The sequence below is a fragment of the Scylla paramamosain genome, chromosome 1 (assembly GCF_035594125.1).
Source record: "Scylla paramamosain isolate STU-SP2022 chromosome 1, ASM3559412v1, whole genome shotgun sequence".
NCBI classification, from domain to species: domain Eukaryota; kingdom Metazoa; phylum Arthropoda; class Malacostraca; order Decapoda; family Portunidae; genus Scylla; species Scylla paramamosain.
The window spans coordinates 39,010,193-39,032,692 of NC_087151.1; the positions used below are offsets into that span (position 1 = coordinate 39,010,193).

At 42.1% G+C, this 22,500-nt stretch overlaps 1 protein-coding gene across 1 annotated transcript in view; it reads right to left on the reverse strand.

Moving 5' to 3' along the window:
* The window catches only part of LOC135105256 (uncharacterized), an 83,258-nt gene that overhangs the window by 48,310 nt on the left and 12,448 nt on the right, over positions 1-22,500 (reverse strand). The window contains exon 2 of the mRNA XM_064013482.1: positions 678-725. Within this exon, the coding sequence (XP_063869552.1) occupies positions 678-711 (34 nt within the window). The 5' untranslated portion in view covers positions 712-725. The remainder of the gene's footprint in view (positions 1-677; positions 726-22,500) is intronic.

The following is a 22,500-nucleotide window of genomic DNA, read 5'->3' on the forward strand; positions in this document are numbered from 1 at the left end:
GAAAGACGAACCGGAAAGCGAAGGAAGAATGGATAAGTGGAAGGAAGAGTATAAAAATGATGAAAGAAAAAAAAAGTAAAAGGACACAGGCAATAAAGAAAAGAAAAGGGCAATGGGCAACGAAGCGAAAACAAGAAATGGGCAAAGAAAGAAAAAGGAAGAGAAGTGGAAAAACTACAAAAAGAGCGGCAGCAGTCCTTAAAAGAGAGACAGGAAGGAAAAATAAGAATCGGAAACCAAAAATAAAAGAGAGAAGGGGGTGAAAAAAGAAAAAAAAGGAAGAAAGAACTACTTAAAAGATACAGGGAAGAATAAGTCAATGAAAATATAAAAAAAGAGAAAAGAAAGAAGGACAGGAAGGACAGAAGAAAAGGGAGACGGAGACAAAGTGAAGGTGGACAGGGAAAGAAAAATAAATAAAAGGGAGAGTAGGAGAGAAAAGAAGAGTTGTAAAACGATTAAGGATGCTGAGAAGAAAAATAACGGAAACAAGGAAAAAGAGAAAAAAAATAAGGGAGAGACAAGAAAAACGAAACAAAAACGTAATGAAAAAAAGAAAAAAGGAAAAAAAAAAAGGAAAAAAGGGAGACTAGGAGAGACAAACAAGAAAAGGTTGAGTTCGCAGGGTTCGCCAGGGAGAGGGAAAGGGGCGGCACAGGTGGGGCAGACACACTTACCTGTAATAAGAGGAAGGGCGGCTCGCGTCATCATCCTCGACGTGTCACCTGAGAAGAAAAACAAGACATGATTACCTGTCTCTCCTTGGTAAACATCCCACTCACTCACTCACTCACTCACTCACATCCTCTTTCATTCGCTCTCTCATTTACTTCTCACAGACACAAGCACTCATTCACTCACTCACTCACTCACTCACTCACTGATTCAAATACTCTTTCATTCCCTCTCTCATTTATCCCTCACAAACACAACCACTCATTCACTTACCCACTCAACCACTCACTCACTCAATAATTCACTTACTTTCTAATTCATTCTCTAATATGCTCCCGAACTCACAAACGCAACGACTCATTCACTTACTCACTCACTCACTAACAGAAACACTCAGCTACGGTCTCAGATTTAACCTCAAACTCACACACAAACACACTCACTCACTCATACATCCATCCACTCACTCTCGCATGCACCAAAACAACAACACACAGGTAGACTTAATGAGGCGATATCGATTTTCAGTCTAATCTAATGCGTCACTGTAATATTACAAAAAAATAGCATTTAATTTGATCCCATCCCGCCGCTCCCTCACCTGGCACCCACACACAACACAGGTAATGACGCCCCCTCCTCTCTCTCTCTCTCTCTCTCTCTCTCTCTCTCTCTCTCTCTCTCTCTCTCTCTCTCTCTCTCTCTCTCTCTCTCTCTCTCTCTCTCTCTCTCTCTCTCTCTCTCTCTCTCTCTCTCTCTCTCTCTCTCTCTCTCTCTCTCTCTCTCCACTTCTTTCCTCTTCTCACCATATCTAGTGTTTCGTCATTTCCATTTTTTTTTTCTCTCTTCCTTCTTAAACTTCCTCCTCCTCCTCCTCTGCTATCTATCATGTCTCTTCCACTGGTAGTTAAGGCATTATACAAATAGTCTAATAGGAACTTCAAGATCTGTTCTTGTTTGTCTTCCTTTATATTCCTTTGTATTCCTCCTCCTTCTTCTCCTCCTCGGCTATTTTCTTTTTTTTTTATTTCTTGTCCCTGTTTTAGTCCATTTTTATTTTTTCCTCCTCCCACAGTCTCTATCTATCTTCGTACTTTTTTTTTCTTTCCTCTTTCTCCATACTCTTTCGCACCATCTCTATCCTCTCTATTTTCATCTCTCTCTACTTTTTTTCTGCTCTTTCTTGCCCTCCTCATATTCTTTGCACTTCTTTCACCTTCCCTTTGTGTATTACATGTGTTGATGAGACCTTGGAGGCTTTGGAAGAGGAGGAGGAGGAGGAGGAGGAGGAGGAATACAAATACAAAGGAATACAAAGGAAAGCCGAACAGCAACTGACCTTTTGGTCTTTGCAAGGCTGTTTGGTAACTATTTCTAACTAGCTACAGGGAAGAGAGACAGGACAGCAAAGCAGAAGGCTCTTCCCCAATTATCACTCCCTCCAGCTTGCGCTGGCATGGAAATAGTCGGGAAAAGTACGAGTACAATGCAGTATGAAAAAACTGACAATTTTTATAGGAAAGGATGAAAGGAAGTTCTACTGTACACCCTACGGCGAACTCTATATGCCCACCTGAAAATTAACACAATTAATAATAAAACTGATTTATGTAAAATAAAAGAGTTTTATTAGTGAATTTTGTAATTATTCGGACAAGAAGAGACCTTGTTGGGGATTGGTTTTTATATATTTGTCTTTTTTTTTTTTTAATGATTCAATAAAATTGCTGTTTACGATTTCTGAAGGAAGTTTGTTCAAGATATTTGCTGTGCGATTAAAGAAAAATGCTTGGCCTCGAGGGATTTAAAACGCTTGGATATAATCTTGAATCCATTATTTCTTGTCAGGTTAGAATGACCAGTGATAAAATATTTTGAATACTTCAATTAGGGCTCCTCTTATCCTGCGTTTCGTCAAGATAAATAGGTTTAATTCTTCCAGTCGTTCCTCATACAGCTTATTACGTAATCTTGGAATAATCTTTATGACTCTACGCTATATCTTTTCTAGTTTTTCAATGTCTTCTTTTGTAACATAGTGACTAGAACTACACACATTATTGTAGATGAGGGCGCACCAGTGAGTTATATAAGGCAAGTATAATCTTTTCTGATTTAAATTCAAAGGTTCTTCCAATGAACACTATTAATTTATTTGCCGTCTTTACTGTTTCTGTGCAGTCTTGACTCGGCTTTAGATCTTTTAACACGACAACAACAAGATCTTTTTCTTTTTCAGCGCTTGACAGTGGCATATTATTCATTACACATCTCGCTTAAACATTGCTGTTTCTGATATGTAGAACTTTACACTTTTCTATATTGAATTTCATCTGCCATTTTTCTGCCCAGCTTTTTAGTTTATTGAGATAACACTGCAGTTCCTGCCATTGTGACACTGGCGTTACTTTACTTGTTATTTTGGTATCGTCTGCAAATTTACTTATTTTGCAATTGATCCCTTAATCAGTATCATTAACGAATATTATAAAAAGTACTGGTCCTAATACAGAGCCTTGAGGAACGCCGCTATTACCTTATGCCAATCCGACTCTTTTCCATTAATTACAACACGCTGTTTTCTGTCAGAAACCCAGACTCCCAGCCATTTCAGGGTGTTTCCGGCTATGCCGTGAGCTTTTACCTGATTGATGAGTCTCTTATGGAGAACAGTGCTGAAAGCTTTCAGGTGAAATCAAGGTAATAATATCAACTGCTTTTGTCTTGTAATATAAGTTAAATACTTCATAAAAGAAGCCTAGTAAGTTTGTCAAGCAGGAACGTTTGGTTCTGAAATCGTGTTGCGAATCTTTCATGACTTTATTTTCTTTTAAATATTTAACAATCTTATCTCTGATTATTATTTCCATAAGCTTGCACACTACCGAAGTTAGATTGGTCGGCCTACAATTGGCTGGGAGTTATTTATTTCCTTTTTTAACGATTTGCGTGACATTTGCTAGTTTCCACTCGTTGGGGGTCTTTACCCGCTAGTAAAGTTTTATTAAATAAAATCGTAAGCGGTTTCACGAGCTCATTACTTGCTTCTTTAAGAAGCCTTGTCTGACCCTGGTGTTTTGTTTATTCTCATGCTGTTCATGACTGAGAAGATTTCGTTTTCTGTGATGGTGAAGTCAGGTAGCCGAGGCGCGGGAGTCGGCAGGCTGCCCTGAATATCCTCAATCGTGAAGACTGATAAAAAGTAATCCTTCAGGGTGTTCGCCATGTCTGCTTCGTGTTCTATTTGTTTGCCATTTCCTGTTATTACTAGACCAATCGTTGATGTTAAACCTCTCTTAGTTTTTATATAGCAGTAAAATTCTTTTGAGGTTCGTTTTACACGAGTTCGCGATCAGGGCTTCAACAGATTTTTTGCTGCATTTGACCAGTTTTTTTCTAGTTTTTCTACGCAATCTGTCGCACTCTAATTTACCATTATTATTTTGTGTTAATTTGTATTTGTGATACGCTTTTTTCTTAGCTAGAAGACAGCATCTACTTTCACTGTTCCATCATTTCGGTTTTGATGTTCTTTATCTTCCGTCTATTACGCAGCAGTACACACAAATTTGCTCTTTCATTTAAATTTTGAATAACAATTACCTCAAAACAGGATAATTTAAAATATAGAACAAAGTACCCAAGCTACAAGAAAAAAATCATAGAAACAGACGAACAGGCGAAAACAGACGAAGACTTAGCACTGATAACTAACAAATGTATCACTGTGTTTGCGTCAAGAAGTGTTGTGTAATTTGTATGGAGTCTGAGCTACACAGGAAAAGAGAACAGGTAAAACAAAATAAACTTAGCGCGACTGGTGCATTTATCGGTAAGGGCTGCTGGTCTTGTCGGAAGTCAGGTCACAACACGTCTACTCCACACAAGTGGATGGGCACGAGGAGGAGAAGGAGGAGGAGGAGGAGGAGGAGGAGGAGGAGGAGGAGGAGGAGGAGGAGGAGGAGGAGGAGGAGGAGGAGAAGGAGGAGGACAACGACGACGACGACGATGACAAACAACAACAACAACAACAACAACAACAGGAGTAGGAAAAGCCGTCCCATGGTAATCTAGAGCACATTTGAACAGGTACAACAAAGCGTCCTTATCTTGTCTTGCTCCAAAGTATTACCAGTAGATGGCATACACGCATACAAGGTTCAGAGAATGGTAGAAAGCACGTTGGTGAAGTTTCTTGGGCCGAAACAGGGAATGGAAGTGTGCGTGTCGCGGGTGGGAAGCTAAAAGAATCTGCTCATATCAGGAGGTGATGCTGGTGAACGAGTCATGGAATGGTGCTGGAGGCGGACTTATGAGGGGACGAGGGTGTGATCTGGGCTCAGAGGGCAGTGACGCCTCACCCAGATGGCCGGCGGGTCTTTAAACGAGGATCATCCACCAAGTTACGGGCGATAATTAGGTGTAATTAGTATACTCGTTGCCTTGACGGTATCCTTTTAGCCCCTCCACCGGCCGGCAAGCCCCACAGGACCGGGATGTAATCACCGCCCCCCCCCACGCCGTCCCATTCCCCTTCCCTTCCCGCAACCTTGACTCCTCTGCTTGTACCGAACACCAGCAATTTCGCGCGCGGAGTGTCATCCGGGAAGAGAAATATTCAAAGACACGTCATAAAACCCTAAAGGATGTGACTGAGGCTAAAAAGAACATTTCTCAGGAGTCAGCGCGTGCAGGGCGCCGTGAAAGAATCCTGCAGGATCAGCGAAGGAGCGCCGCAGGGGCGTAAAGTGGGACAATGCAGCCGCCTGTCATGCCAACGACGTCGCCACAGCCGTAAATTGCTGCCGTGTATTGGCGCGTCGAGGCCTGCCGGGCCGCCGCGTCTCACGAAATATCGCGGCTTTATTCTTGTACATATTATTCTTCATGCCGGCCATCAGTCAGCGTAATGGCGCATATTCCGCGCCCATTACTCGCTGAGTTACCCGCGCACCCAGATGAAATGCTCTCAGGTGAGTTGTTGGGAGGGGATGCCGACCCCCGAGCCTGCCCTGTCCCCCTGACGCCCCAGCCTGGTTATTGGGGGGAGATAACGGCGCCAATTTTCATGGTGCAGTGGGGGAAACGTGAGCTAAAGCAACACTACCTCACTGATAAAGAGCAGCCGTCACAGTCCTCGCCTCGCGCCGCACCCCGTTTTTCACTGATAAGCGACTTGTGTTCCGCAGCTTCCTCGGGGTGTCGATTCTCCGATACTCATATGTGGAGGTAACGAGGCGCCCACCTGCCCTGCCCTGCCCTGCCCTGCTTCGCCCTGACCTCACTGGATGCTTCCCCACTGTCTGCCTGCCAGCCCCGCCCTGTGTCGTTTAATCAATCACCACACCGCGTCTCATTCCCGCGAACCTGCTCACCCCGCTCCGCACCTCGCCACCCGCAGCGACAGTACATCATCTGCTAGTGCCACGCCCTCCAAGCACCAACTCTAGCCTTACTGTATTCTTCTCAACAGACGCACCGTGTTAGACCAAGAACAACAGTACATGTCACGCTCCTCTGTGCTTTCTCATCCCAGAATCAGTATCACAAACCCCTACCACTTATTCACATCACCTAATTCCGCGTGAAAACTCTAAAACAACTCGCTCAGTATACCTTTCAACACACCTCCTTGCACCTTAGACTCCAGTGTCCCAGTCCCAACAAGAGTCCAAACACACACACACACACACACACACACACACACACACACACACACAGTAACCTGCCGGAGGCGCCGGGGAGGTAGAACTGTGATGCTAAAGGGAAGGAATGTGAAGGAAGTGTGACAGTTGTGAGGTCGTGAGTGGCAGCTTCATGAGAGAGAGAGAGAGAGAGAGAGAGAGAGAGAGAGAGAGAGAGAGAGAGAGAGAGAGAGAGAGAGAGAGAGAGAGAGAGAGAGAGAGAGAGGAGAAATGGGGACGATGGAGTCATGAAGGGGAGACACACCCTCGTTAGCTCTCTCTCTCTCTCTCTCTCTCTCTCTCTCTCTCTCTCTCTCTCTCTCTCTCTCTCTCTCTCTCTCTCTCTCTCTCTCTCTCTTTCCATTACCTAACGCGCACACCTCTTTTCCCTCGCCGGTGCAGCCACTAAGCGAGGGATCACCCTGCCTGCCAGCCATCACACCATCGTATCTTCCCTTCTCTCCCCTAAAACATGAATTCATAACACAATTTAACACCGCTGATGAATGCAACTCGTCCTCTGTCGTGCGTGATGACAAAAAAACGGAACACGAGCTCAGTAACTTTGACGAGGTGAGAGGAATGAGTTAACGAGGTGTTAAAGTACTGAGGGAGAAGACTGCTGAGATATGTGTGTGTGGGGGGGGAAGGTGTCAGGAAGGGTGAACGGTTTTTACTGCTGTGTGTGTGATGCAGCTTGTCTCTCTACGTCTCTCTGCGTGTGATGTATACCGTGGCTATCGTTAATTCTAAAAGAGTTTGGTGTTTTGTCATGGTTAAGTTTGCTATTATTCTATTTTAGAGCTCAAGCTAAAGATAGTTCTCGGCACATCATTCGTATAATCTAATATGGGCTCATAAATGTGTATCGCAACTTCAGCTATATAAAATAAAAAAAAAAAGGAAGCTGTCTTTGGGCAACGAAATTATTAATTGATGACGCCCAGAAGTGTAAAAAGAAAAGGATTCTAGACAGGCTGCTCACTTTTCATTCAGAGGGTGTATTGATCTCTCTCTTCAAATTGTTCAAGTCATAAGAGGGAGGAAGAACAAAAGCAGGCGGAGAGTTCCAGAGTTAATGATGATAAGTCTTCTTAATACTCATACCAAACCCAAAAAAGCGAAACAGAATTTAAATACATAAATAATATAGATACCCTAAGCTTTTCTTGCTCTCTTCTACCGTTCTCTCCATGGCTACTGCTTTTCTGAACTTAGTAACCGCATGCCTCCCCACTCCCGCGACCTTACTGCTCATCACTTTCTGTCCATCTCACTAATGTAGAAGTTAATCAATACCTTCAAATTTTCATCCTTTTCCCTGGTAAACTGAACTCTCTGCCTATTTTTTATATTTTTTTTTCCTTTCTATGACTTAAACTACTTTAAGATAAAATATTTGGAACTAAATTAAATTCCACTTTGAAAATCACCTGTTAAATTTCTATGGAAGCGACAATATTAGCACCTTTCTCCCTCTTTATCCCCTCGATAGGCCTCCTAAAACACGACAAAAATTATTAGAAGTTAATAGCAAACTTAATACATACATTTTACTCCGCATACATGTAAAATACTCTGTAACAGAACATCAGAGATTCATACTTGCGTATAATCTTCCCTGAACACCAAGACGGGGAGAACGCCAGTAAAGCAGTTCAGAGGGACAAGGGAGAGACCCAGTCACCTCCACCTTCCTTTGTTACGAATGCACATAACCATACGGGGAGGTATAACTGTCTTATCACTGACGAGGAGAGCGGGTGATGGCAGGAAGCAGAGAGAACCAGGGACAGGATAGAGCACCGATGATTTGGCTGACATAAGGATGCCATTCAAAGGGTAAAGCTGATTGATGGTGATGAAATGACTTGCGTGGGCGTTGATATGCGAGGTGTTATAATTATTATTACGAGTGGTTAAGGGCGTCAAGGGAATTCCTAACATCCTAATGCAATCATTCATTCTGACAATTATGAACCGTGACGCTCGCCCTCGTAGAGTGTGTGTGAGTGTGTGTGTGTGTGTGTGTGTGTGTGTGTGTGTGTGTGTGTGTGTGTGTGTGTGTGTGTGTGTGTGTGTGTGTGTGTGTGTGAGAGAGAGAGAGAGAGAGAGAGAGAGAGAGAGAGAGAGAGAGAGAGAGAGAGAGAGAGAGAGAGAGAGAGAGAGAGAGAGAGAGAGAGAGAGCACATCTACCCATTCACCTCTCTTTATACACACACACACACACACACACACACACACACACACACACAGGGAGGGAGAATATAAATCATGGCAGGCTTCCATATCGAGCCCTTTTTTTATGCAGCTTCACGAGGCAGAAGCAGCGCGCGGTGTGGTGCTGGTGGAGGGACGATGAAGAGGCACGGTATAGCTGCTCTCACAATGTAAAAGTGAATACGAATGCTAAAAACAATGGCTATTATCATGAAGGGGAGTGGACAAGGTTGGTCAAAAGTAGGAACGGTGTGTGCATGAAGTCAGCAGATGTTGACTGTATGAAGGAACAGAGACATAAACAGACGAAGAGACAGACAGGTTAAGACTCGCAGTGCTCTTCGACTGGAGACAAGCAGAGAAGTAAGACATGATTGAGCCCTAGAGAGAGAGAGAGAGAGAGAGAGAGAGAGAGAGAGAGAGAGAGAGAGAGAGAGAGAGAGAGAGAGAGAGAGAGAGAGAGAGAGAGAGAGAGAGAGAGAAAGAGAGAGAGAGAGAGACAGACAAGCAGACATACAGACAGGTAAGACTCACAGTACTACTCATTACCTTCGACTAGAGACTCGCAGACAAGTTGCAAGACAGGACAGAGACAAACAGACGGAGAGACAAACAGGTAAAACTCAGTGGAGACACGCAGAGAAGTAAGACAGAACAGATACAGACACAAACCAATGTGCTCTTATTATTGCTAACTTCCGCCACAGTTTTACCAGCAAGGCAAACCGCTGCTGTCCCTGTGATAGGCCGAGCAGCAGGAAAACACCAGCAGGAAGGAGCGGCTCTCGGTAACAGCTTAAAGAGGATTTGGGGTGAACTCTTCCCTTCCAAAGTCTTATCTGCACCCACAACAACCTGTCCTTGCTCCCGTCCTCGTCTTCGTCACTCTCGTCTCCTCTTATTCTTCTTCCTGCTGCTTCTTTATCTTTCTCTTCCTCTTCTTCCTCCTCCTCCTTCTCTTATACCAGTTAGTCAGTCAATCAATCCATAAATTCCTCTCCATCACTTCCTGATCTTCTTCTTTTTCTTTCTCCTCCTCCTCCTTCTCCTCTTTCTTCCTTCCTTTTCTTTCTTTCTTTTATTTTATTTTTATTTTTTTTCTTCTTTCTTTCTTCTTCTTCTTCTTCTCCTTCCTTTCTTCTTCTCCTTCTTCTTCTTCTTCTTCTTCTTTTTCTTCTTCTTTTCTTCTTCTTCTTTCTCCTTCTCCCCCTCTTTTCTTCCTTTTCCTCCTGCTCTTCTTTTCCTGCAAAACTTAGCTGAAAGGAGCAGTGGGTGGGGAGGAGCCTTCATCTCTGCTGTCCTTTTTTTTTATCTTGGTGTAGGCTAGATTGTGCAGTCCTCCATGAACAGCCTCGTAACGACGTACAGATCTGATGTTTGTTATTCCATTGTGTTATTTTGTGTTCCGTTTTTTTTTTTTTTCTCCCTTTTCTCTTTCGCTTCCTTTCCCGCCCTCGTCCTCTTCCTGCAGGTCCTCTTCCTACTCATAATATTTTCACATATCACCATCACCTCCCCAATTCCATGCATCCTCATTCCATCTTCTCGTCTCCTCTTCCTCTTTCTTTCCCCAACACCCTCTCTTTCCTCATCCTCCTCCTCCATTTCCTCCATCTCCTCACCCCTTTCCCTCTTCCCTAGCCATAAAACCCCTATAAAACGAGCCTAAAACGTCGGCAGGAGAGGACATTGACACGGTTGAGTTGTTACTTGAAGGAGCAGCGGCGAGGCAAGCACTCCAGGGGGAATCGGGGACACAGCTTCCTTCTTTTTTCTGTTTAATTTTTTTCCCAGCTGGTGATACGTGGTTTGTTAGTAAAGCAATATGGTAGTGTTGTAGAGTTTCAGTGTTGGAATGCTAGGGTTAGTAGTGGGGCATCAGTATAGTCTGTGAAGTGGTTGTGTGATGTGGGGAAAAGTGTGTGTAGCGTATGACTGTCTGTGGCTATGCTTCTCTTTGTGACAGGCGCTTGCAGATGGTATTTCTTCCAGCTCTGAGTTGTATGGCTAATTCTAATTCAAGCACGCCAAGGACAATTGTGACTTAAGATTTTTATACCAAATGGAAGGCAATCAATGAGATAATGAACAGCAAGTAATGTTCACAGCTACGTGAAACGAGGTGGCAGTTATAATTTGTCTGGATGCCAGATACCACCGGCTTCTCACTGAGCTTAAAAATATAATATAATATAATATAATATAATATATATATATATATATATATATATATATATATATATATATATATATATATATATATATATATATATATATATATATATATATATATATATATATATATATATATATATATATATATATATATATATATATATATATAATTGCCATTCATTCTTATTTGTTTAAATGTATCCCCACAAATTAAGGTGTACCCACTTGTATACTTGTATGGACTTGTATAAACTGGCACAATCAAAACACACTCAGTGTAATGAAATACTGACCAATTCATCTGGAAGTTCGAATAAGTCTGAGCTGGGTCATTACACACAATTACGACTATGAAGATTCTTGGCATCGTTTCAGAGAATGCAGACTATCATAAACGCACTTCACCGGCGGGATTTTTTTTTTTTATTACGTCGTTAAAATTTAGTAAATCATTTACACGTGAGAACCTCCTTGACTGGCAATAGTAATAAGGCCGCATGTGTTAATGACTTCCCCAGAGCCCCATAGATTCCTGTGCTTGATGTTTTCTTGTCATCTTTTGGTCAGACCACAATATTTTTTTTTTTTTTTTCATATACAGGGAGAGGAGTCTAAATGGACGTTTGCGTGCATGCAAAAATCTGTGCTCGGTTTTGGATGCACGCAAAAGGCTCAGTAAACACTCGTTACTTCCTACTTGTTCACCAGACAAGAGCCGCTCGTTACTCACCTGCACCCATAACAGTTGTGTTGGGCAGCAAAGCATGCAGGTAGTGACAACTCCTTACTGTGTGTAGAAACTTTGTATTGTAAGGTTTTGAAATCTGAGTTAAAATTGATTAAAGTATAGTCGAGTGCGGCAAAAACAGTGCTGGCCTAACAGTGTTCTCGTGACAGTGCGTCTAGTCAGAAGCCCAAAACTTTTTCTGGTCTTTCCCCACATATGCCAGAAAATGTATTATGATTTCCTCTCCCCCTTCAGGTTCAGCTCCATATGCTGTCCAGGAACACAATAGCCACCAGCTGCTTCCACGCGCAAACCCTAACTCTTGAAAAACATTTAGGACATGAAATATATAAGATATCATCAACAATATAAGAAAAAGACAATTTTGGCCATTCTGTGTAATACCTTAGAGAGCCTTGATTGTCTGCTGAACAAAGAAAACTACAATGCTTGAAATAACACCATCTCCTTACAAGGATGAGCGGCATCCCGTAGTACGGCAATCACTTTACAACCTGGAGACGTGCACTGTTCACTGAGATTTTGTTAAAATTAAAGTCTCTCTCACAAGAAAGGAACAATTAATTTTCGGTCACTTGGTGAAAGATGCAAACCGGAGCTCCCTGTTCAGTAGGGAGTCACAACTATTGTTTCCCACTTTACTCGAGAGGAAATTTGTCTCCTGCAACATGAAAATTCCGAGAGGGTAGTTCTTTACCTCAAGGCCGCTTTGGTTTCCTTCTGAGAGGTGTGGAGCATTCGCCGTGAACGTCGCCGTGGTGTGAGGCGCCGCCCCCCGTGGCCCTGCGTCGCGGGAGGGTCACTCTAACGTCCCATCAAGGGCCGTAACTCTGATATACTGATACTCAAGTAACATTTTTCTTTGTTTCTTGCTCCCAACCTGACCCTTGGTTTCCCTTCCGCCGGCCGAGGTGGCGGGACAGACGGCTTGGCTCACACAGCATGTGACGTGCCAACACTTTCTCAGCTAAATAAGAATTGACAGATCAATGAGTGGGAAACAAAGCGCATCAGTTCTATTATTTGTGCCCGTCATTTCCAGTCAAAAAAAATACTGTGGCAATGCCAACAGATGGATGGTTATAGAGACAACAAAGGAGTGTTGTGTGGGAGGCGAATGTGAAGCCCCGACTTTAAAGCCAACCCATCATACAAGACCTTTGAGTTACCTGTATATTTCCTGTCGGCCATACCTCTCAACATGGCCTTAGGTGAAGTCAAACCGTATGAGCGACACACCTACTGGTGCGATCAATGCTTACTACCTGCAGAGCAGCAAGAACTAACGGTGCATGAGAGCTGACAAGAGTGAACAACAAAAAGAAAGAGACGAAGAGGTTCAGATCGCAGGGCTTTCACCTCCTGACCTTCCTTCCCTCCCCCACCTCAGCGACTCCCTTCCCTTTCCTCAGCACCAACATGCCGCCTCTCAGCACCGGCCTGGGAGCTCATCCTCTCGTCCCGCTCGGCTCAGCGTCTGGCCCGTCTACCGCTGTTCCTCTTATTCTCCTCAGATATGCACGCCCGATGCCTCGCCAGAAAGGGAATGTATTTCCTCTCACACACCAGCATGCAACTTCCATTTCGTCCGCTCCATTCAAAAACTCCAACATTAACTGAAACATCTCGTCATTCACCACTCTCATTTTCGTCCACCCAAGAGAATATTAATGTGTGTTTATGAATATGATTAACACTTCCAATTGAATGACATGTGACACTCGCATTTTTGTTTGTTTGTTTGTTTGTTTGTTTGTTTGTTTTCAAGAGGAGCATTATTTTATCTGCGAGGACACACTAGACTTTCCTGAATGGCGGGTGCGGGAGGGAGCAAGCCGTCACATTTGGTGCTTTTATTGCTCTCTCTCTGCATTCTTCCCTCACGCCGCCACGAGCAGTCTGCCGGCCGTCAAACTTTATCATTTCCTGCATTTCTTTCCATTTTCTGTCTTGCGAATACTTTCATCACACGCTGCTGGTCAATGGCGTCCCTTATTGCATTAGAGTCATGTATTCTTCTCTTCCTTCTTCCTCTTTTTCTTCATCTTCCCCTTCCTCATCTGTCCACACTTTTGACTTAACTTTCTCCGCCTCTTCCTCTTCCTTCTTTTCTTCCTCCTTTCTCTCCTTTCCTTCATACGAGTACTCCTCCTTTACGTCCACCTCATATTCCTACGTCTCAGATTCCTCCTCCTCCTCCTCCTCCTCCTCCTCTTCCTCCTCCTCTTCCTCTTCCTCTTCCTCCTCCTCCTCCTCCTCCTCCTCCTCCTCCTCCTCCTCCTCCTCCACCACCACCTCCTCCTCCATGTCCACCTCCTCCTTCATGTTTTATTCTTGTTCCTCCACTTCAAGCTCCTCTTCTTCCTCCTCCTCCTCCTCCGCCTCGTCTTTACACGCCGCCCTTCGTAGTGAACCGACGCTAACGGAGCAAACTTTCAAGATTTTTCAACGCCTGAGAGAGCATGGGCGTGCGCTCCTCAATGGCGGGGCCTCGTCCACACACACACACACACACACACACACACACACATACACGACCTTCCCGAAACTTTTATCTTCAAGGGACGCGGGATACTTTCTTGTTCAAGGGTAATGGATAATACTTAGTACGATGGAGATGCAAGACGACGGAGAGAGAGAGAGAGAGAGAGAGAGAGAGAGAGAGAGAGAGAGAGAGAGAGAGAGAGAGAGAGAGAGAGAGAGAGAGAGAGAGAAGCATGTCCCTATAAAATGTAAATGTTTAGACGCATAAATCATACTAAAAAAAGTAATGTCTTCTCGTAGCTTCACTAAAACCTCTTTACTTAAGTTACTTTATGTTCCTCTTCCTTTTTTTTTTTTATTATTATTAAAGTCTATTTGCCTTGCGAGATAAAACATGAAAGTAAAGAAAAAGGAAACAAAAGAATGTCTACACAAAACGTAAAAAGGCGAGCGGCGTAAAAGTGATAAAGAAAATGAAAGTTTAAATCCCGTGTCTTTCGAAACATCACTTGGAGACGGAAAGGAAAAGAGGAAATTGTGGCCACGTCTCCTTTTTGTCCTGTTTGCTTTGTTTAGTCGCTTTTCCTTCCGTGTGTGTGTGTGTGTGTGTGCGTGTGTGTGCGTGTGTGTCCCCAACGCAGCCCCTCCATCACTGGCTTGAGTAAATCTCGGCCGGATCCCAGACAACGCGTGCTGGACGTCATCTTGCATCCCCGTCCGTTATCTCAGGACTGACCGGGGCGAACACTGACCCGTGGAGCGAACAACAGGGAACTAAACGTGTCGGACGCAAGCCACTCATTTATCAGTGCTTTGCAATTCTCTCTCTCACGTACAAACAGAAGTAAATAAGTAAATATATAAGTAAAACAGCAGATATAAGTACTACATGAGACACAAATTAACTTCATTCATCAACGCTTTAAAGTTTTCTCACACGTACACATACAAAAAGTAAATCAATAAATAAGTAAAATAGCGAATACAAGTACTATATGGGACACAACTTACATACCTACAAACATAACAAATAAATAATTAAATAAATAAAACAGGAAACACAGGCACAAAGGAAGCAGGTTATTTGACTGATCAACGCTTTGCAAAATACTCCCTCACACATACACGTACAAACAGATAAATAAATACACAAGTAAGTAAAACCTCTACCCCTACCCCCGAAAAAAAAAAAAAAAAATATTAGAGATTTCAGTAATAGATGATAAGATGAAGGTAATGTAGCCATACAATAAAAAAAAAATGGAGAAATATATGCCAACGAACAGTAGTATCCTAATCCAACCCTTCAGCTTTTCTCAACATTCCCAGTCCTCTCCATTCCATGTTCTGAAAAATGACTACAAACACCACCAAATTTTTCCTCCTTCACGCTGCAGGAGTTTCAATCTCATTAAGCATTCCCCGCTGCCTCCGCGCCTTTTAAACTTACAATCAACATCGGACTTGTATATACAGGCGCCTCGTTTCCCTCCTGCGCGAGATGAATAGGGTGAAAAAAGTGCAAAAAGAACTCTAAACTTGAATACTTTTTTTTTTTTTCGCTCCCAACGACAAATGATTCCGGTGGATTGTTATTGTTTCGTTCCTACGTAAAGTGATATACAATGTAAAAAAAAAAAAAGTATGTTTTCTCTCTTTTTTTTTTTTTTTCTTTTTCACTAAGTCTAATGGCACTTGAAAATAATGATGTTGATGCATTTGTGTTATTTCAAATTCTGTGATATCGTCAAACACTTTTTTTTCCCATCATTACTCTGACAAATTTGAAAGTTGCTCTTTACGGAATTACTCTCGGGATTCGGAACGGCTGCATTTTCCAGCTTATACTAACAGTATTTTACATTACAGTAATATATCAAAATGAGAGGAAGAGGCGGTAGAGAGACTTATGGGCTGAGACTGAAGTGCAATATGATATTATCTTATTATTTCCACTACAGCTCTATTATTTCCACTACGGGTCTTATTCTGAGAGGAACCGTAAGTCGATACATAAGAGCATATTCATATATTACTCCTGCTTTAGCCTAAGTATCCTACCAGATTCCTTTCTCCTTTATCTTATCAATCAAAATCCTGTAACACTTCACCAAACCTTAAGCAAAGGCAATTCATGTTTCCACTACAGGTCTGTCTATTAAAAGGACCTGTGATCGATACTTAAAAGAACATTTACCTAATACTCCTGTTTCAGTTTGATCGAGCCTCCTGTCACCCGTCCTACTCGTTCGTCTTATCATCATCCAAAATCATATAACACTTAGCCAAACCTTGACAAAAAGCAACACTAACTTTACCAACTTTAATCAGAGCACAATACACAAACCAGACTCTAAATTTCAAATTACATTCGCGGCGCAGTCCCTCCGCTGATGTATTATGATGCATTACCAGTATGAGTTGTCCCCAAGAGCCTGTGCTGATAGAAAGCTATGAATAAGCAACACTTATAAATAGAAGATGAATTACACCGGTATAGCGACGTGTAGCATTTAGTGTAAGCGGCAACGACACACTCCGCACACAATCCTCGCAATTGTCTTGGGTATCTATTCGTTCCCTATCACATTTCATTTGTTACAAGGCCATTATTCTTCACCACTGGCGATCATAACAAGACAGTCATGTAATGGAGTCATCTCTTTTTCAGGGAATCAAGGCGAAATATTTATTTTTCTGATTACGCAATTCAGGAAGCAAACTGTTATGGTTTATGATGCCGGTTATTACACTGGCTCCCTGCGCAGCTGTTGCCTCTCTCTCTGAACCTACTGGTATAATAATTCTGGCAAATTGTCATAATCACGTCCGTCCCACTTTGAGAAACAAGACTTTTCTTCTTTTCTTTTTTCTTTTTTAAGATATATACTTTTTTGTTAAATACAGCATTGCATTCACACATTTTTAAAACTCAACCTTACTTAAATACCACATACAATTTCCTTATTCCTCATTGAAACTGTGACAGTGATGACATATATAAAAACAATATATAATGAGTAAGACACGCATAGTTCTGAAATATCATTCCTAACATTCACTCACTAAAAGTCATTGCAGAAAAGCATTTCTACGAAGAGCACCTGCTTTCATTTCTCAGAGCGCACAGACACACTCTTCAAAACACAAAGCTCACGACGGTCTCAGCTTTATCCTCCTTTCAGAAAACCCACAATTTGTCTCGCGCGTAACCAAGGGAATGCGTAAAGAAAGGAAGCGTCCAGATTGAAGCTCATCACAAAAAGGTTCTTCGGGATGGAAAGAAGCGTGTTTACGTATGAGTAGTACAAAGGCCTCCTCTCCATCTCACTGCAGACGATGAGCGACGGGAAAGGAAGAGGGGGTGAGAGGGTGCGGAATATATAGGAAAGAGAAGATGGAAGGGGAGAGAGGGGAGGGATAATATTCGTACAGGGAAAAGATAAAAGAGGGGAAAGAAAAATACAGCGGAGGGAGTACAGGGGGATGGAAAATACAATCATTAATAATGGATTCCCAATAGGGTGGTGCCGCGAATGTTATTGTAAACACTCGCTGCTCTCCGGGAGGTAATTGAACTTGTGATAAATGCCCTGACATTACACTGCTATACCTGGTTTTGTTTTTCTGCCCATCTGTTAAAGCCTCTCCATTTGCCTCTGTGTTTATATCCTTATTTCTACAGCTAACGATTTGTTCTTTCTATGTCTATGTAGTATTGTAGCTACTTACTAGTACTATATTTTCTATTTGTCTGTTCACGTACATAATGTCATATCCATTATTATGTTTTACTATATTTTTGTGGTATTATGCCTTCTGTATCAGTATCTATGTCTTTATATTAAAGTATCTATTTCCGCTTCAAACGTTGTGTTTTGCAGTATCCATTTATGTAGTATTACAACAATTCCATTTTTCCTCCTGCACGTAAAGTTAAAACGCCTCGAGTTTTGAAGCACTGAGAAACTTATATAAAGGGTTATGTGAGGGAGAGACCTTCACAGAACATCGTGTGGAGACTGATGCCGCAGCTGGACCAATAACAGACGATATTTTTTTTTTCTCAATTGTAACCAGATTGTCTGTGACTCTCAATGTTCCGCATTCCTCCCCTTCCCAGACTGTTAGGCGTCCACAAGTAGCTTGGAAAACTTGAGAGGGATTAAGAAGGGTTATGTAAAGTTATATTAGGCGAGGCAAGGTGAGGTGAAGTGAAGTGAGGTAAAGTATGGTGAGGTAAGTTAGGTTAAAGTACTACGTTATGGTAAGGTAAGCTAAAGCAAAGTAAGGTAAAGTATGTTAAGGTAACGTAAGGTATGTTAAGGTAAGATATGTCGAGGTAAGGTAATGTAAGGTAAGGTAAGGTAAGGTAAGGTAAGGTAAGGTATGTTAAGGCGTACTAAGGTAAAGTAAGCTAAGGTAAGGCATGGCATGCTAAGATAAGGCACGGTAAGGTAGGTAATGTAATGTCAGGTAAGATACAGTAATGTAATGTAAGGTAAAGCAGGGTAAGGTAAGGGAAAATACTGTCATTATAGTTCACTGTTGTTTTCAATCGATGATGATCAACAGCATCGTTACAATAAAAAAAATATATTACCTGGCCACGCGGATCATCCCTCGCATTGCCCAGTGTTTCGATGAATAAAACTACTACTTAATGAGCACTGATAATCACGTTACAGTAATCCTGGTGATAATCAGGTGGATATAATAGATGTGTTATGTTAGCAGCAGCAGCATTCGTGATCTGCATGATTTTGTTTGGCACTTACATGCAACTTGAAGTAATTCGCTGAGCACAAATTAAAAATTTTCTTATTAACTTTATTTGGGGAGTCGACATTTAAAGCATTTATTTTATTTTATTTAACTTATTTATTTTCATTCATATATTTATCTACTTATTTATTTACTTTATTCCATTCTTATTTTACTTCATTCTATTTTTTCTCCAACTTCATTTACATGTGAAAAATAAACAAGTAAACTCTTCAGTACTTACGGCGCAATTTATCCATCCGCACCCCACCCCTCCCATCCCACCAACCCCCTCTGCATGGCACCAACAAACTCTAGCTTCGCATGCCTGTCACACACACGGGCGGCCTTCCAAGGCGAGGAGTGGATTGCAAATGACACTGTGGATCACCCAAAACAAAATACTCACTAGGGATTTGAAAGATTATATCCTGAAACTCCGATCACGGTACAATAAATATTTACAATAAAAACAACTCATTAAGACTATATCTACTTTTCCTATTGCCTGGACATTAATGAACATTAGTACTCAGTTCTCTTTCATACAGGGAATGCTACTTGTAGACCTAACGGCTTCTTGCAACTTCCCTTATGTTCTTATATGTAAACGTGGACACTGCGTTTCTTATTTAAATACTCGACTGAATGACTGACTGCGTTATGGCGCCGCAAATACAACGTCATATAGCACTGACTTGACTCAAAGTGCTGATTCGCCCCTGGAAATCTACCGCCAGCCAAGATCCAACACGCAACCTAAATTTAGGCCATGAGTCGAGAAGCCACAAAGCTATCAAGGCATTTTACGGTAAGGGTCTTTTAGGTGTTTTGGTGGGTTTCCGCCGCACCTGAGGCCACACCAACGTATCACGGCATGAGAAACGTTTCCCTATACACAGACACAAGTGAAAGGCAGTGGTTGGTACAGTTTTACAGGCTTTCAATACCGTATTTTCCAGGCCGTCGCGCGCCCCTCTCCTTGTTATCACTCAGACTGCCGTCGCCCGTCCGTCTCGCCCTCCCGCTCCCTCCGTCCGCCGCCCAACTTCACCAGGTCGCTTATCTTGAGGTTCCGCTAAAGACTCCCTCGGCTATCAGTCTTGACCCCATGACGCACGACCTTAGGGACTCCCACCTCATGCTATCTTAAGCCCAACCCTCTCCCCTCCTCCTCCTCCTCCTACTCCTGCTTCTCTCCCTCTCCTCTTCCTCCTCTGCTTCTGGTTCTCTCCCTCCTGTTCCTGTTTCTCCTATTCCTACTTCTTTCTTCTGTCTGGGTGTAATCTTTATTTACCGTGTACTATTGTTCATTCTTGATTATGTGTATACTTTTATAACTCTCTCTCTCTCTCTCTCTCTCTCTCTCTCTCTCTCTCTCTCTCTCTCTCTCTGGTCCTTCAACAGAGACTACGTAAGCAAGTACATTTCATAATCATTCTCCTTGTTTTGCAATTAGGTTTACATAAATTTCCATGGTTTCAAAATTATTCATTGTAGTTATGACAACGGTAGCGGTGGTGGTGGACCAAATTGATGTTGGTTGCGGGCAAGATGGAAGGGAGACGGTGGTGGCGGTAGTGATGTGGGCGGAAATGACGGTGTTAGTGGTAGCAATAAAGTATACATGGGGGTGATGATATTAGCCGTAGCAGCAGCACCACCACCAGCAGCAGCAGCAGCAGTAGTATTAGTAGTATTAGTAGTAGTGGTAGTGGTTGTAGTAGTAGTAGTAGTAGTAGTAGTAGTAGTAGTACTTGTTGTTGTTGTTGTTGTTGTTGTTGTTGAAGTAGTTTTTGCTGTTGTTGTTGAAGCTTTATTAGTGATGGTAGTAGTGGCGGTGGTGATGGTGGTGGAGGTCGTAGTAGTAGTGGTAGTAGTAGTAGTAGTAGTAGTAGTAGTAGTTGTCATTTTTGTTGTTATTGTTATTATAGTAGTAGTAGTAGTAGTAGTAGTAGTAGTAGTAGTAGTAGTAGTAGTAGTAGTAGTAGCAGTAGTAGTAGTAGTAGTAGTTGTCATTGTTGTTGTTATTGTTGTTATAGTAGTAATAGTAGTAGTGGTAGTAATGGTGGTGAAGATAGCAGTGAAAAAAAAAAAAACACAAGACGTGAGCGGGTGAGTGCATGGATGGGAGGCCCTGTGGCAAAGAACTTTTCAGGCGTGTGGGTAAAGGTGTGTGGGTGGCGGGCGGAGGGCGGAAGGAATGGCCCGGGTGGAGGGGAGTGAAGGGAGGGAGGTGTATGGCGGGCCCAGACGTAGAGATCAATACCTGTACAACACAAACTAACACCACCAAGGTGATGAGAGTCAGGGAATGCGAGCAGGTGGTGAAGATGTTGCCAATAATACAAAATTCAGCTACGGACACTAAAACTAAAAGCAATAACATAAAGAAGATATATGGATAATGAACAAAAGTAGCTAAACTGTTTGAAAAAGATAATACAGTAAATTTTAAGGTAAATGAAGACTAACTAAAGAATTCTACCAAATAATACGAAGTTCAGCTGAGAGCAAGACTAGAAGGATCAAGACCATAAAGGCAATAAGAAAAAAAAGTGAACAAGAGACAAAGTAAATAAACAGTTCAGAGAGATAATGTAATGAATCTCAACGCAATAGAAAATTATCTATCCAAAAAGCTCTGGCCACTAATCCGATCAGCTAAGACTTCAGACAAGAGGACTAAAGGCAACAGGGAAACATGTGAGCAATAAGGAATATTAACTAAGCAACTACAAAAAAAAAATAAAATAAATAAATAAATAAATAAAAATAAACCTTCAGACAAAAGAGGAACTAACTAAAAGGCCTTGTCCAGGTATTACAAAGATCAGCTGAAGACAATAAGACTAAAGGCAATAAGAAAAATACATCAGGACAATAGACAAAATTAATTAACTAAGTAATTACGAAGAAAAAAATTGAAAAATCTCCAGGCAAGTATTAATCAACTGGATAGCTTCAAGGGAAAAAATAAAAAGGGGTTCTGAGCAAGGAAAAGAGAGAAAATAAAACAAAAATACAATAGACAAACGAAACGAAAACAAACTACAAAAAATAATTGAATGAATATCTAGACAATAAGAAATTAACTGAAAAGCTTTGAGAAACCATAAAAAGAGTTCTGAGTAAGAGAGAGAGAGAGAGAGAGAGAGAGAGAGAGAGAGAGAGAGAGAGAGGAAATACAACAAGATACAAAAGATTCATAGATATACGCGAGTACATATATCTCATTTATTTGTAGTTTAAGGTGCAGTTTGGCCACACACACACACACACACACACACACACACACACACACACACAGAGAAGGGTTGCTAGCCAGGGCCCCACACCCGCCAGACAGCGAGGTCACAACTCTTCGACTTAGCTTCTGTCCGCAGGGTGGAAAGAGGCGGCCATGCTAACCCTACCAGTCCCCACCTGACTCAGAACAAACCCCCTGCTCCCTTCCCTTGCCTGAGACAAAGACTAAAGCACAGACTGAAGTAAAAAGCTGTGAGCGCCAGAAACCTGTGACCTTCCCAGTACCGCGCCACTACGATAACTCTCACTTTAAGAATCATGAACCACTTGCGTAAGTAATAAGTGAAACCAGTGTGAGTAACCCGCAGTCTCACTAGAGTCTGATAATGTTCTCCATGATTTGAACTTTTTATATCTTAACTAAAAAGGGAAAAAAAATAAATAAAATAAATAAATAACTACTACTACTACTACTACTACTAATAATAATAATAATAATAA